Below are 16759 nucleotides of genomic sequence, written 5' to 3' on the forward strand. Positions count from 1 at the left end.
GTCCGCTGCGTTTGACAGACAGCCCCAACAACATACCAGCTATCGGTGCAGTTCGGTTTCGCATGTTCTGCTATCACCTTCTTCTGTGCGTGCTAGGACAATAACGGGGGGAATAACGTTGAATGTTGAACCGTTAAACATTTAAAACCTACCCATCCCCCGTTGTCCTGGATCCAGTTGTTCAGATGCCCGTTCATGTACTCAGTCATCCACTCGGCGATGTGCTCCACTTGCGCCACCATCTCCTCCTCCTGGCCGCCGGCGCACTCCACGCACACGGTTCCCCCGAACTCGAAAAACGCGATGATCCGGCCCCAGTTCACGCCGTCCCTGAACAGCTCGTCGATCACCTCCCTGAACCGCCTCTGCGCCGTAGTCGACGTGAGGTACAGCTGGTGCGACATCTCGGTGAAGTCCGCCTGGTAGAGTCTCTCGAGTTCGTCCCCCGCCTCGCGCAGCACCCGGTGGGTCGCCGCGCGCGGGTCCCCGTGGCGGGCCGTGATCCGCTTGGAAAGACGGGGGATGCTCTCCGGCCCGGTGTTGGCGTCGTTGTCGTCCCCCACTTCTCCTCGACATCGTTTCACCAAAGTCGGTGGAGGAGCGATGATCGACCTATTATTCCCCACTTCTTCTTCCTCCACCTCCTCCTCTTCTTCTTCTTCCTCTTCTTGAACGGCTGCAGCGTCCTCGAATTCCCACATATACCCCTGCTTGGACAGTTTATGGAAAATGTACTTTTGCACGATATCGCGGTTGCACACGTTCGCCATCGCAGTTGAGGATTTGGCACTTGGTGCACAGAGGAAATCGTTAAATGACACGCACCATGGACGCCTTCTGGTCCGATATAGTGTGCATATGCATAATACAGAAAACTATGTTACATGTATAAATGATGCATGTGTGTATCCTCCACCGAGATGTGTCCGGGCGATGCGCAAGCCTTGCTCGAGAACAAACACAAACCTCTTAAAAGTCCAACAATGCTGTACGTGGGTTTGGACCGCTCCATGCAATCCTCATGTTTCCCAAGCGCCTTTTTGGGTGAGCGTCGTTCCTCGATCCTCCTTTTGCACACAAATCCAACATACGGAAGAGAGGAATGGGAACGAGTATCCTATGCCTCTGCACCACCTCTGTTAAAAGATCTGTTGGAAAAACATCCCGAGTTAGCACATGCACCGCGAAGAACAACCGCCATACCACCGCGACCCACTGTTCGTTTCCGCAGCTTTCACGCACAACAAGCCACGAAACTGTGAATCCGACCAGACAAGGTCGCTCGGTCGCTCTCTGCTGCTCTGCTCCCTGCCCACTGCCGAGGAGTGGTTTTGCGCTCTCCAGTGATGTAGTTAATACGTCATCACCAGCCTCCGTAATTCATTGAGCGTGCGCTGATCTATACATAAGAAGAGGAAAAACCACCGCTCCAAACATTGAGCGTTATTTGTTTGTTATGTAATGTAGAATCAAGATGGCAACGGCATTCACAGGGGAAAAAAAGACAATTAAACGGCGACCAAGGGAAAACGATTTGCGCAGTGTTTGGAGAGACTGCTTCAACCCAGCACTGGAGCGGAGTTGATGTCCCGAGTCATATGGCTGCTGAGACAGCTGGCTAACACAATTACGCTGTTATGCAGTAATGTATGGGCATTAATGGATATTAAGTTTACTACCACACATACATATTTTTGCATTCGGTAGCCTGCCATCGGTAGATGGTGATTGTGAGGGGACACACAGCGCTAAGATCCCAGCCTTGAGCACATCTAAGAATACCGCTGCCCTGGATGATCCCCCCTCATGGAAGATTAAAGTGCCTCCAAACAGAATACTTTACAGCCTCCTACCATCTCAATTCCTCAAAACAAGGCCAGATGTCAAATTAGGTAGTGGAGCGAAAATGTTTCTAGGGAATGACTGAAGCCCTTTCTACGATTGAGTATAAAAAAAATATCTATAGAAGAATAGGCCTATACAACTTGGAGTTTTTATCATAAGTTAGGGCCTCACACATGTGCTCAATAATAATTGTATAAATTAACAGAAACCATTTGTTTTCAGGATTGGAAAAAGAATACCACTCAAACAGGTGTTATTTTTTCAAACAGTTATTTATTCATTTGACCATGTACGAAAATAAGACAGATTCATTCGACTGCTCACATTTTCTTTCGATGGCACACAAGGTGAAAATCAAAAACAATCGTGACAAGGCAAAAGGAATGAAAGCCCAGAACATAAATTAACTCAAGACACAAAGCGCATTAAGACTTTCAGATGCAATACGTGTAAACTCTTAAATAATCCCAATCCAAAGCAAGTCATCGAAGACTCTGTTACATACGAGGGACAACAGCATAAGCAGCGAACAAAAATGTAATAAGCACATACATCACCTCGTTTCAACATGTGTGTGTACAGGGCAGATTTGCATAGCTTGAACGTGTTAAAACGACAGGTTTCCATTAGCTACATGTTCTACAAAGAAGATGCTACATGTAGATCAGAAGAGGGATCCCCCTGAAAGCAAACCCTGAACGTGAATGAAAAGCGTTTCAGTACAGGCTTGCACGAACAGTGAAGCAACGTCCAATGAGAAGTTCATCATCATATGAGTCATGCATTCTCACTTTCTTATCTTGGCTTACCCTAAGGCTTTAATCTAGATGCATTGTAATCCATCCAGCACTACTGTCAAATGCTGGGAAATGTATTACACAAAAGTGTGATAAACTGGTCCAAAGGACAGGTGAGTTAGACCAAGGTATTCTGCAGTCAGCTTCTTGCCTTCAACTAAGACTTGCCTGATAAACACACACCTGGTATCTGACTGGATCCTGACAACAATAGCTCCCCACTGCATTAGCAAACTAAACTTCTAGATAAGATTGCAGGCGGCGCAGATACGTCGAAAACAATGAAAGGCAAATAATCGCAGTGTCCCCAGAAATTACCTTGACACGTTTCGTCATTTGAATATTAGGAGTGTTGTTGAAAAAATATTTGAACTATCTTTTTTGTATGTTTAGTTTGTAAAGTAGTCTCTTCATGGATAAAAGGAAGACGTATATACCCTTCCCGCGCCCCCCACATCAAATACATTTTTTTTTTTAAAGGCTTGAAAGACATCAAAAGTTTACTGACAGTCGTAAGGAATCGTCAGAACAAGGGTATCTCCCTTGTTAAAAAAAGGAGGAAAAAAAAACCGCCAGACGCCAGATTTGCATTTCCATAAAACTATACTCTGGTTCCCTCTATAGGACTAAAGGGGACAGTGCTCGATCCAGCAAGACCCGTCCCATTTAAGCTTGGCCTGACATACGGACCCCCATCAAAGTATTACTTTGATCCCAAGATATCCTAGATGGGATTACATATGTTCACACGTACAGCGGATACGACTAATCTCATACATCTCATTTAGCGCAGTGAAAGGAAACGAGACTTGAACGTACATTTCGTGCCTGAATTTCGCTGTATTGTGAACCATCAACTCAGCACCTTCATAACCTTATGCTTCCACACATAGCTTTTCTTTGAAATAAAAAAAAACGATTTGGGTTTAGGTTAAAAGTTTCTTAGTCTGAATTTACTCAAATGCCATGTTGGATATTCCCTCCATGAGGAACCAGCGCACAAACACATCCACATGTTTTCACCTGAACATCAAAAAACAGCAGTTACCCATTTCCAGAAGAAAGTTACGGCTTTGTGTTAGCGGTCCAAAGCTGGCGTCATTTTATATTGATCTCCAATGAACGCTATTCTATCACACACTTATTATTAAGTTAACGCAGTATTTTAGACCGTATATCCCAGGTTTGGGATTACTGATAGTCAATCAAACACAAATCTTACAACAGTGCACACAGGAGGAGCTTTGACCTGCAAAGACTTCATGTTACAGGACAAGTCAATGGTCATTGAGCGATGATTATCCAGTAGAGGAAAGCAACGTGTACAGTAGTAAGAGTGGAACAAACAAGAGTGGCCCTTCTGAGTTCCACTTGCTCCCTTGTATGAAGGGATTTCACACCCAGAGTGTCAGTCGCTGACAAGGCCTACTTAACACGAGGTGGAGAGTGTGTGTGGGCCTGCCTTCACCACCACCACCACCACCACCACCACCACCCACTTCAATAAGGCTGCTCCAACACCACAGAAGCATTTGCACTCACATTGAACCGAAAAGTCACTGGAATGCTTTGGAGAGGATTTAAGTCTACAGTATAGTAAATAATACAATGGCGGGCTTACAGATGGAACACATGAGTCATCGTGTTGTCCCATCTGATCAGCTGATCTCTCACTTCTCTTCACACTCGGGACTGCGCTGTGCAATCCTTTTTCGTGTGGAGGAAGGATGGCAATGGAAGGAAGCTGGGCTGGGGGGGTGAGGGTGTGGGGGAGGATATGGGCAAGGGGGGGGGGGGGCAGGGGGTGAGAATAGGGGTGAGTGGGCTGAGTATAGAGTTGAGGATAGGGACAGGCGATGAGGATAGTGTCAGGCGGGTGGAGGACTTTAGCTGTGCCTGGTCAGAAATAGTGTGGATGTCCAGTAAGGTAGATAAGCTCTGGTTACGTCGACGACAATATGAAATGCATGGTTGGTTTTGCCCACGTTGCCAGCTCCTTACTCCCTCTTGTCGGCCGCCTTGGCCTGCTCCCGCTGGATCATGCAGCGGCGCACGATGCTATCGAAGCTGCACAGGTAGAAGAGCGCGATGGTCCGGAACAGCCCCATGGTCACGATCTGCATGGGGGGGGGGGGGGGGGGGGGGGAGTGGGGGTCAAACCAAGGTCCTAAACATCCTTCTTCAACCATAGTGCTGCCTATTTTTCACGGATTTCCGTTCGTGAGAAACGCGTTTCTATGCGATCAACAGGAAACCCGAGCTTCATCGCCCCATTGGTTTCCTATTAGGCGTGTCTGGCTGCGTCATGTGTATCGGCTTGACAACACCTGCCGCTTCGTGGCCAATGCACTCTGAAGATTTGCAACTAAAAGATTTCCACCAAGATGGGAGAACGGTGTAACGCGGGCCAGAACCTTAGCCTTTTATCCAAAGTAATGAAATCCCGTGGACGTCGAAATCACCAACTCTTCACGCTAGGGCTGCACGATTATTGCCAAAATGATTATCGCGATTATTTTGATCGATATTGATATCACGATTATTTACCACGATTATTCATTGAAACAAAAATCTTTCGAATTTCTACCACCCCCTAGTGGTAGGAGCCACACACTGTGCTCAGTGGCAAATTGCTGCCAGGCCACACCATGGACCCACGCAGTCGCAGACAGGTGTACAGGGAGCGCTTGGTTTGCTTTGCAGCGGAGGTAGAGCGTATACTGCATGCGGGGCTAGTTCCTTTTTTGGTTCTCTTTTTTTTTGCGGATGCATTACTTCAAAGAAATATCGCGAAAACATCACGAGAACACTACGTGTCATCGTGGGACGCCAATATCGTCATCGCGATAAAAATTCGATATATTGTGCAGCCCTACTTCACGCCGCCACACCCACATACATCGACCGTCTGCCGTTCGGCGGGACGTACCTGCTGGAGGCCCTCTGTGATGGAGGTGACGGGGGACATCCCGCAGGTCAGGGCCGAGAGCATGTATCCGTCTGGGCCCACGGAGCTGTTGAAGTTCCCCTGCTGTGGGACGAGGGGAACCAAAGACACGGGGTTAGGACGAGAGAACCCCCACCCGCGAACCCGTGAAAATGAAAGGGAAATAAGTAGGGATGGGCGTGAGGAATCGATTACTCGAGTACTCCTCGTTACATATGAACTCGGTTGGTGGACAGGCAAACTCGAGTTTGCATATACACACGCACAAAAAAAGTTTGTGTGTGTATTTGTGCCCCGCATGCCGTGGGCACAAAGCAAATGAAATGTATCAAATTTCTGTGTGGCGCGTGCCGTGCCGTGTGCAGGCACGCCAGAATTCAAAAAGTTAAGAGATGGCGGTTAAAGCAAAGCGCAGCGAAGAATTGAAATACTTTACAGAAATAGGCGATCAGAAGGTGAAATGTAAAATATGCCAATCGAGCTACCAGAGTACTACAAGTACTATGTGGTAACATATGCTCCTGAAACACAACGGTGAGTTCGGGAAAGCAGACCCACAGCAACCAAGTGTGTCGGCTATTTTCACCGCCGCAAGACGCAGCTGTAATCCCGGCCGTGTAGAGAAGATCACAACGCTGAGTATTTTTTTTTGTCCATTTGCTGCCATTTTATTTGCAGCTTTAAATTATTTGCAATGGTTAGGCTACTTGTTTCGTTTTTGTTTTTCTTTAAACCGTTACAGGCCTTGGTTCGACGTGATTTAAATTGTGAGACGCATATTTATTTTTGTAAGGAAAATGTGTTTTGAACGTTTGCAAAAATAAATAATGAATACTCTGATAACTCTGACTGTTTTGATGGAGAATAAGCATTACATGTTTGGTTGGTAATATTGCCGTTCATCATCAGGCCTATTCCTGCCGCAGATGCGTTGCATTCTAAAAATAGATTAGATTAAACGAGTACTCGGTTGATCCTCGAGGAATTCATTCGATCACTCGAGTTTGGAATTTAATAGTCGTGTATCAGTCATATATCCATATCCCATCCCTAGAAATAAGTGATGCCTTTAAAAAGGTCTTTGTTGTTGGGCAGGGGAGGGATCAGCCTATTTTACCACGGTGTCCTTCACGAAGATCTTGGCCACTTGGTCCGGCTGACAAACAGCGGCCGTCTCCGAGATCAGCCTGGTCTCCAAAGGCTAGGAGAGAACATAATACATACGTTGCTTAGAGAAAAACCCTGGGTTGACTGGTTTTTATCTTTTGAAAAAAATGTATGTTGACTGAAGCTGATTGTGGCCTTGGTGGCAATGACAACATCATGAGGAAGAGATGATATTTGAAGGGTCACTTCTGTTTTCAAAGTGGCCCTTTACCTTTGTTTTATTCTCCTCGACGAATCCTGGTGTGTCCGTGTCTGGGGGGTAGGCCACGGTCACGTAGATGTTGTAAGGCTTCATCTGCAGAGCAGAAATCCAACCCCTCTATCAATCAAACCTCTGCAGCTTTCAGCCCCAACACTCTTGAGCTAGATTCATTATACACATGATGCTCCCGGTAACTTCCAGGGGTTTCCCGTGGAAATGAATAACGGCCTTTGTGGGCATATTGTTACACAGGACGGCTGTCCCTGAACCCACCTCCATCTGCAGGGACTCTGCCAGACCGCGGAGGGCGAATTTAGACGGGGAGTAGGCAGTGTAGCCAAACAGGCCGATCTGTCCGGCCTGAGAGGAGACAAACATGATGCGTCCCATCCGACGCTCCTTCATGGTGGTGATGACCGCCCGGGTGGGATACACGCTGCCCAGAAAGTTGACCTCCATCATCTTCTGTTAGGGACCAGAGGGCCGTGTTAGACAGGGGCTTTGTACAAAGATGTATATCGTATCAGACAGAGGCATCCCAGGTTAACCAGAGTAGTTTAGCTCTGTTGTTAGCGACTTACTTTGAAGCGATCCATATCCACCTCCTCAAACTTTCCCGCTATGGATGTTCCGGCACAGTTCACCAGCATATCCACAGGGCCTAGCTTTTCTTGGGCCTGTGCAGCGCCAAAATCACACACACACACACACACACACACACACACACACACATTTATCACCACATGCCATTACAGAGCAACGGAATGGGTCTTTGTTAAGAAATATAGATTAAATACCTGTTTTATCACACTCTCCACTTGACCATAATCACTGGAGACGTCCACTGATATGCAGAGCACCACCTGAAAGTAGAAGGATTATGGTAAATAAAAAGGACATTAACCAAAGTCTGGAAAATACGGCCTGCATAAAACAAAAGCACTTATGTGGGTTAAAACAAAAAACAATGCCACATACCTGTTTGTCATTGATAGCACATTTCTCCACCTCTTTCTTCGCCAGAACCAGTTTAGTCTGTGGGTGAAATGTGGGTCATATTGCACGTAGAGTGATTATTAGAGTTCAACTTGGTTTGAACCCTGCAGATAGCAATAGTAAAGGTTCAATCCCCTTGGCAAATTTACCATTAGCCTGCATGTCCAATATTCCAGACAAAAAATATGCAAATTGCAGTAGGCCTATATGCAAATATTAAAAAAAAGATCGCCAACTAAGCATACAAAACAGATAGTTCAAATATTTTTTCCACGATACCCTAATATTCAAATGACGAAACGTGTGAAGGAAATTTCTGTGGACATTATAATTATTCTGTGCGATTATTTGCCTTTCATTGTTTTCTACGTACCTGCACCACCTGCTATCTTATCGAGAAGTTTAGTTTGCTAATGTGTGCTTGTATAAGCTTTTCAAACATTGCATTTATCCGGGAAAATATTCGCTTTTTTTAGTTTGGTCTATTGATTGAGCATAAATATTTAAAAAAGTCAAAATAAAGATTTCAATCTTTGTAGTTCAACTTGCAGGAACAAACTGATATCCACCACACTAGACAGCACAATGTGTATAAGTGGCGTCACTGCATCCTTGAAATGTGCTGACCTCGTCTCGGGCCACCAATGTGATGAAGGCTCCCTGCCTGTAGCATTCCATAGCGATGGACTTCCCAATCCCACTCGATCCTCCAGTTACCTGTACATCAAATCAGTGTTTAGATGTGGCTCACAGGCAATATCCGAATGTGGCATATGGTTGTGGTTTAATAGGAGTTTAATTTATCTACACATAGCCTACAAAAACTAACGGTAATACATTTGAACGCCTTTTCTCTGGCTTGCCTTCTCTTTGGAGCCTTTATCATTGTTTAGTTATCTACGCCCTACTACATGTGGGCAAATATATATAGTGCTATATAAAGATTGATCTTAAATGCATCACACATTATTAAATTATAACAACATTGCTAGATGCAGAGAATCCTAATTGTGTGGGCGTGTCATGAAATGACAGCTTGCTTTAAACAGCAGAGGTAAACAATCTTGCAAGGGCTGAAAATTTGTCCACCAAAAATTGTTTTCGCATTTATAAGTCGTCCTTGAGGAAAGGTGCGTCATTAAAAACGAATGTAAACGCAGAAACAACCAATAATTTGGCTAGGCTAGGCTACGTAACGCTAGCATCTTGATTCAGACAAACTTACCACGACATGGGCCCCGTTGAGTTTAAAAGGTTTGGGGCTAATAAGAGGCGATATCATGTACAGGAGCAACACAAAGGCAACGATGAAGGCAGCGATGACAAGAAGCATCACGAATGGCAGAAGGAGCCACCAGGAATTGAAAAAGAACCAATCTGTGATCGATGAGCTCAACTCTTCTGAGGACATGGGTGAGTCCGCAGTCGTTAGCTTAATGGCTAACCAGAAAACGGAATCTGGGGGGGGGTTGTATCGTATGAGTCAAGAGACGGCCGTCCGTTTTAGGCGTTACGAAACCGAACTCTCGGAGGAGGAGTTAGGGCTCCGTAATAATTGATCGTGATGAACCTTCGCTCTGTACGAAAAAGCCCACTCTGCATAAACCAAAACAAATCCAACTCCACTTTGAAAGGATGCAACACAGATTCCGGGTAGCTGTAGTTTTTTAACCTCTAAAATTGTATTGATGCAGGCCTGGTTTGATTATACAACGACCACAATTCCCAGAATGCAACACTACTTCCGCATCCGACCAAAGTAGGATAAGGCAGGATCTCACGTGGCAGGTTTATATAATGAGTAAATATTTTATGTAACGATTTACAAACAAAACAAACAAAATGTTCAGTATATTTGGATGGTTTTTATTTTATTTACATTTTATGTAAAAGAAAGAGAATAACTGATGCCTGGCTGACCTTTTACAAAAAGAAAAGGCTTACACATTTGTCCTATCTAAGAACCGCACTTTACAGTAACTCAGAGATGTTCCCTACCAACATTCAGAAGGACAAACTTTTTGTATTCTGAACACCGTTAGAGTTAAGAGTAGAAGTATTCAAACTATATGAGTTTACACAAAATGTGCAGGTAATATACATTTCTTAGCAGTGGTGGCAAACACACCCAAAGTTTATAGCAATATGTCATCCAATTGCAAAACTCAACCAAAGGAAAAAACAACAACATCTTGCAACTGGTTTGGAAGGCACATGGTGCACAGCTTCCCGCCAGAGGGCCTCATGTGCCTTACGCTTGGAGCTGCATTTCAAAGTGGAACATGAATATGGTGGGGAAGTCTTCAGTCTATGACGCAATGTATAATTGAACCAAAGTGGCATCTTTTCCTTCAGCACAAACCATTGCTTGTATATTAAAAAAAGGCTTTTATGTTAATATGGAGGATATTCAGGAAAGTGATGTAGGGTCATGCAATGGTGTGAACACGTGTATGTTGTAGAATAAGCAGAGGACCAAAACGCACATTGGTTGTTTTTGAAGTCTGGCAGCTACAGTGATCCAGCGTTAGAATCAAAACGAGATACAAAGATTTGTCAGGGAGAAATCCATGGAGAAATGAATCTGAATTGGCCCAAATGCAGCTCCAATCCTGAGTGTCAGTCTGTCACAATTCCATACGTCCACTGCACAGTCTGGGGAAAAAAAAACCTATATTCAAACCACTCAAATATATAACTCTAGAAACACGGTGGCATCCAACTTGGAAGTCATTTCCTTAAGCCCAAGAGTTATTTGATAAAAGCTTTTATACAAAATAGGAGCAAAAAAGGGATTTATTTAGTGAGGAGGACTTGAACCCATAACATGTACCTTAGTCCTTTGAAATAAATAATGACGATCAGAATATCAAGACCTTGCTCACAAGTTATCTTCTGATCGTCAGACATATCCTGCTGAAAAGTACTTATATCAGAGGATAAGTCGGCACACCTTGGAGAAACCAAAAGTGTGCTATTTAAAGTACTTATTTATTTATTTGAGTCGGCTCAGCTGCTACACCACGGTCAATTAAGTCTTGAGCCCTTTTTGGGACAACTGGTGACATGAAAGAAACCCATGTCCTCCAAATATGTGACATAACCCTCATGTGACAGACAGCTAGGACTGGTGGAAGGCGGGCAGGGGGGAGATGGGGCATAGTGTCATAACTGGAGTAATAACTTTTCAGAATTATACTTTTTTTTGCTTTGGTTTTCATCAGTGAAACATCCCATTCAGCCTTCCTGTCCAAAGTCCTCTGTGAATTTCCGCAGTTTGTCCAGGTCTTGATCGTTAACAGTGGGCTTTGTGTTGGCGAGTGACCTCAGCATGTCCGACTTAGAAGAAAGACAAAAAGAAGGCAGTCATGTAATTGAGTGTAATGTAAATGTATCAACGGTACATTTAACCATGAGGTAAGCTTGCACCACCCTTACCGAGCAAACAATTGGCTCCATGAGCTTTTCCCCGGGAACGTCCATCCATGTCAATTCAATGGCATTAGGATCCCCCGGTGAGCAAGGGGTCAGCAGGTCGTCGACCATAATGTTGGGGTCATCTCTTGACGGCCCCCGTGCCTAACCAACATCAGACATAAGCAGGAGACACAAAGCAGGAGTGGAGTGAGTCTACTACCGTGTACAGGGGCCAAACGAAGGAAAAACGTTACGTTTAGAACCAGGGCGCACCTTTTTGAAGTGGGTCGCCGACTGGACCTTTCGGACCGGCTGCATGAGGGCGTCTCTGACGATGACACTGATGTCCGCCCCCGAGTAGCCTTCTGTCTTTTTCCCCAGAGTAACAAAGTCGGATTCGGAGAGGCTGTTTGGGGTGGCGCCCAGGTGAAGCTTGAACATGAAGGATCGGGCGTGCTCCTCGGGCAGAGGGATGTAGATCCTCTTCTCAAATCTGCAGGGTTGGACCGGTTTCGACGTGGGTTACAGGGAGCACAGGGGGACAGCGGGCATGGTTTTGAAGGTGCTCAATGAGAATGCATACCTTCTTCTGATGGCAGAATCCAAAGTCCATGGGATGTTTGTGGCTCCAAGTACCAGCACTCCTTCGTTGTCGTTTCCCACTCCTGTAAATCAAGAAAATCCATAGCATAGTTTTTACATGTCCCTGCAAGCCTGTATAGGACTCAAGAGGGGGTTACCTCATTGGTTCGATCTTTCCGTCTTGAAAATGGATATTAGATTGATTGATTCAATACACCGAGCGATCATTTCATTAGCATTTCCACTTAGCGCTTACTATGGTGATGGCATGATATTACAACTTCATTGTTATCCGTTATTACCTACATACTTCTGCTGGTAGGGAACTAAAAGCAATGCTACTGAATCCAGGGTAATTACATAAGCCATTCAGTGGGCAAATTGGTCCATAGCGTCTCTTACAATGCATTTTTAGCATGGGTACCCCAGGCAAAAACACAGTAATGCAGGACTGACGTGAATAAAGGCAAACGGCTTGCTATTATACCTTGCATCTGCACCAGGAACTCTGTCTTGATGCGGCGAGCCGCCTCACTCTCGTTCTCACTTCTGGAGCCGCAGAGGGAGTCGATCTCGTCGATGAAGATGATGGAAGGCCTGTGCTCCCTAGCCAGGGTGAACAGGTTCTTCACCAGCCTGGGAAGGCAAGGAAGAAGACATGCCGCTTGTTGAGATGTTCCATAGTAAACGACACGCCGTTTACTTTAGTGAGATCACCCCTCCTCACTTTTCGCTCTCTCCCAGCCATTTGGACACCAGGTCGGACGAGGAGATGGAGAAGAAGGTGGAGTTGTTGGCCTCTGTTGCTACGGCTTTAGCCAGGTAGGACTTTCCCGTACCTGGGGGTCCGAAGAGCAGGATCCCCCTCCACGGTGTTCTCTTCCCTGTGAAGGCAAGCATGGGTCTTGAAGATCGCTAACGTGATGTTTACAAGCACGTGGCCCACATGGCCTTTTCCTTTAAGGAAGTGGTGGAATGGAATACCTGTGAATAGATGTGGGAATTTAATGGGTAGGATGACAGCCTCTTTCAGTGCTTCCTTTGCTCCCTCCAAGCCAGCGACGTCGTTCCACATGATGTTGGGCTTCTCCATGACAATTGCACCTTTGAGAAATAACAGGTTGATTTGTGTTCAATCTCACATGACCATTTCAAAGGAATTATATAAAATGATATAATTTGCTAGATGAAGCCCTTGTCCCCCTGGGCTTCATCTAGCAAAATAATATGTAAACAAAAAGTTAAGATGGAAGGGTGCATTTTTTAATTAACATATTATTAAGGAAAGTGAAACTATTGCCACCACCACAAACCTGAGAGTTGGTTCTGAAACTTCTTTTTCTCTGGATCATCGCCTTCATCACTTTCATTTCTGGACACACAAATGAACATATGTTACACATACACAGCCCGTTGCATGAAAAAATATATTTTAATGCTTAATCAGGTCGTCAAACACTAGCCACTTTAATCAGAAGTGACTCACAGTAACTTCAAATACACGTCATCTAAGAGCAGGTATGCCGACATTGGGGATCAAACCTTGCCCCTTTCAAATTCCATGACACTACTAACCCTTTGTCCTCTGACTGTGATTCTTTGACAGGCTTTGCAGGAGGAGCCTTCTCCTTCTTCTTGAGGTACTCTTTGAGTTTCTCTGCCCTGTCAAGGTATTCCGCACATTTCGCCCGGATGCTCTGCTTAGCCTTGTCCCCCTGGGCTTCATCTAGCAAAATAATATGTAAACAAAAAGTTAAGATGGAAGGGTGCATTTTTTAATTAACATATTATTAATTATGTTGGCAGGGGGGAAACTTGTACTTCTTTGTATGATCTAGGCAGTACAATTTTTCCATTTAAACTGTTATAATACATTGCTTGTAAGTTTTAAAAAAAGGGGGAGTTAATTTTCTGTAGAAACATACTTACACTTAACTACATGCAGGAAGTATTGAACAGCGTGTTGATACAGACGCAAAGCCTCTTCATAGTTTTTATCCTTGTCCTCCTGTGCTGCCTTACCGGCAAGATCGATGGCTTTCTGTAGTACAAAAGGAGCGATGATTAGGAGAGCGTTCAATTTGCATTAGGGTTATAACTGTGAAAGCAATACAATGACATTCCAACATAACAACCAGGTGAGAGATGGTCTCAGATCGTAACAGTAACTCGATAACGGAGTCAAGCTTTAATATTGACGACCACCAGCTCTTAGGATCTGGCACCCAACCCCAAATCATCCTATGTGTGATGGGAGTCACACCTGCGTGACGGCACTTGACACTAAAATGAGTGGCCGGGGAGAACTTGAACCGCAGAGGTAGTGTATCGTAATTTGTATCATTTCCCTTTGACGATTAGTTTGACTTACGAACTTGGCACAAAATCAAAAATGCACATGAGCCGTGTTCTGGGTTACTAAACAACTCCTGCAACAAGCATGACCCATGAACAAGGCTTCTGGATGGATCAAAGGCTGGAGGGCTCCGATGATGGAAGGAACATACGCCGAGCCACACAACCAATAAGTCACATGTGTAGGGATGATCTATCGCGTACAGTGTACAAAACAACACCACACGCCCCTTTCTTTAATGGAAGACATCGATACTCGTCGAAAACAAACCAAGCCGCTATACTGCGTTGTCAGTGGCAAAGTCAGACGGCTCAGTGATCAGGTATTGAGACTGAAACAGCCCTTATCATCACGGGATCGAGCGGACATTCGTCCAATAAAAAGGTCGTGTTCTGTCGTTCTCATGGTTAAAGTTCCAAAGCGGTACCATGTACGCAGGCTACTGTTGTTTTTTGCTTGGCGCAGTAACCGTTAGCTCACTGAGCTAGCCGAGGCTTAGCTCTTCCACTTACCTGTAAATTGTTGTTGGCAGCCATAAGGGCTGTCTACTGTCCCCCCGGTCGGAACAAAGGTAATAGTGCAAATACGCCGACCAATCCGTGTGGGTTTGTTCTAGTCCTGTCACCTCACACGACGGCGATGCTTCAACTTATTTTCTATCTCGGTGATCGCCGAAGAATAATAAGGCAAAACGCTGACTTCCGCATTGAGAAGCCAGAGACTCGGGGTTGGTGGATTCTGTTGTGCACAAACGCGCGCACGTAACGCAGATACGTCAAGACGCAGCCGCCGTCATCGACCAGGGAGTGTTGGTCAATGAGTTATGAGTTACCACCGCTTACATTGCATGACGATCAGCAGCTACTCATTTTTCAGAATGCAACACCTGGCAAATCATGTATTCATCACTGTTGAACGTTTTACATGCCACCCCATAATGCAGCCTTTATTTATTAGTTTGTTTGTTTGTCTATTAACCTTCTTTTTGTCTAGGTAGTCCTGAAGTTCATCCACTCGGTCCAGGTACTGTTTACATTTGTCTCTGATCGTTTGGTTGTCCTCTTTACCTTGGGGTCCTGATAGAAATTGGAGAATATATGGTAACTTACTCAACAATTGAACATAGGCCTACTGTTATAGTGATAGAAGGAACATGAGTTATTTTCCAACTACAAAGGTAGGCCTAAGATAAATATTACTGTATACAAATCAATGCATGACACACTTGTGTGTGTGTGTGTGTGTGTGTGTGTGTGTGTGTGTGTGTGTGTGTGTGTGTGTGTGTGTGTGTGTGTGCGTGTGCGTGACTGTGTGTGTGTGTGTGTGTGTGTGTGTGTGTGTGTGTGTGTGTGTGTGTGTGTGTGTGTGTGTGTGTGTGTGTGTGTGTGTGTGTGTGTGTGTGTGTGTGTGTGTGTTTGTGTGCGCACGCGTAAGGCCGGCGAGAGGTTATTATGACATAGACACTTGACCCAGGCATCAATTCGCGTACGTTTCAGTATGTGCAAAAAGTACTTGACCGCATGCTGGTAGGAGCGGATCGCTTCTTCATAGTTTCCATCCAGGTCTTCTTGTGAAGCCTTTTGAGCCAGTGCTATGGCTTTCTGGAAACAGACATTAGTTAATTTGTTACGTAGCAACACAATGTTTATAAAGTATCAAGGCCTATATATGCATTCGTCCCCTGCATTGTTACATAGTCTACTCATGTAACACTGACCATACCCATCCAAATGTACACGACAAATGGATGGAAATTATGATTAAATGTGATAATAACTCTATTACCGCTTGTGATTGGCAGATGGGCGTGTCACTGTGATTATTGTCGGATGACTTGGCTTTATGTCACCGCTCTATTCCCTTATCTTAGGTAGTTTTAGTTATAGGTTAGTTTTACGGTGTATAACCAACGCAAACGCATAACAACAATACGCTAGCTCACTGGGAATTTCATTAATGGTTTTCTCACTCTGACTCAAAAGTCCGCCAGGCTATGGACACAACGTAACATTAACATTACATTTACCTGAAAGTTGAGTGCATAATGAAAAATAGCCTCAGGTCTCCCATTAATTAAGGATTATAACAACTCAAGCAAGCGTCCTATTTCGAAATGTAACACACTGCCTATCAGTTTCTATTTGTCATGCTCCTCAAAATCCCCACACAACGACAACAACCATAGGACAATACAAAAACGACTAACTTAGGATATCAGTTTTAAAGTTAACAATAGCCTACACAAGTTATTCAAGAGAGATACTTTACCTGTCGGTTTGAGGGATCCATGCGGAATCTAGCTGGGGCATCGGTCTCACAACCAGTTTAGCCTGAACGAAAGTATCTTGCTGTCCCCGTGATGTTTATTATTTAGTTCCTGGTTCTCCGAGTCACTTCGGTGCTAGGCTACTCGGGTGCTAGATGAGGCCAACAGGAATGTTAACTATGCC

The 16759-nt window shown here is 44.8% G+C and overlaps 3 protein-coding genes across 5 annotated transcripts in view; all 3 read right to left on the reverse strand.

The window, feature by feature from the left end:
- bcl2b (BCL2 apoptosis regulator b) overlaps nt 1-1342 on the reverse strand; it is a 28297-nt gene extending 26955 nt beyond the window's left edge. Inside the window, exon 1 of the mRNA XM_060058404.1 lies at nt 153-1342. Coding sequence (XP_059914387.1) covers nt 153-770 — 618 coding nt within the window. The 5' untranslated portion in view covers nt 771-1342. The remainder of the gene's footprint in view (nt 1-152) is intronic.
- Nucleotides 1343-2098: 756 nt separating this feature from the next.
- Nucleotides 2099-9620, reverse strand: kdsr (3-ketodihydrosphingosine reductase). Its single transcript, XM_060058403.1, has 10 exons — nt 9180-9620; nt 8582-8671; nt 7937-7993; nt 7756-7821; nt 7540-7635; nt 7232-7423; nt 6968-7051; nt 6707-6790; nt 5572-5673; nt 2099-4759 (listed from the first exon to the last, which is right to left on the reverse strand). The coding sequence occupies exons 1-10, from the start codon at nt 9363-9365 to the stop codon at nt 4640-4642; spliced, it is 1077 nt and encodes a 358-aa protein (XP_059914386.1). The 5' UTR covers nt 9366-9620; the 3' UTR covers nt 2099-4639.
- A 184-nt stretch (nt 9621-9804) lies between these two features.
- On the reverse strand, nt 9805-16732 carry vps4b (vacuolar protein sorting 4 homolog B). Of its 3 annotated transcripts, XM_060058400.1 has the most exons (14): nt 16578-16732; nt 15799-15910; nt 15288-15385; nt 13883-13994; nt 13529-13679; nt 13267-13325; nt 12938-13057; nt 12681-12837; nt 12441-12589; nt 11955-12036; nt 11645-11864; nt 11393-11533; nt 11154-11293; nt 9805-10609 (listed from the first exon to the last, which is right to left on the reverse strand). In XM_060058400.1, the coding sequence occupies exons 1-13, from the start codon at nt 16596-16598 to the stop codon at nt 11192-11194; spliced, it is 1524 nt and encodes a 507-aa protein (XP_059914383.1). In that variant the 5' UTR covers nt 16599-16732; the 3' UTR covers nt 9805-10609; nt 11154-11191. The 3 variants fall into 3 exon arrangements, with proteins under 3 accessions (XP_059914383.1, XP_059914382.1, XP_059914384.1); XM_060058399.1 differs by having other exon boundaries at nt 9805-11293; XM_060058401.1 differs by lacking the exons at nt 15288-15385; nt 15799-15910; nt 16578-16732 and adding an exon at nt 14822-15059 and having other exon boundaries at nt 9805-11293.
- Nucleotides 16733-16759: the final 27 nt, after the last annotated feature.

The sequence above is a fragment of the Gadus macrocephalus genome, chromosome 8 (genome assembly GCF_031168955.1).
Source record: "Gadus macrocephalus chromosome 8, ASM3116895v1".
Taxonomy (NCBI): domain Eukaryota; kingdom Metazoa; phylum Chordata; class Actinopteri; order Gadiformes; family Gadidae; genus Gadus; species Gadus macrocephalus.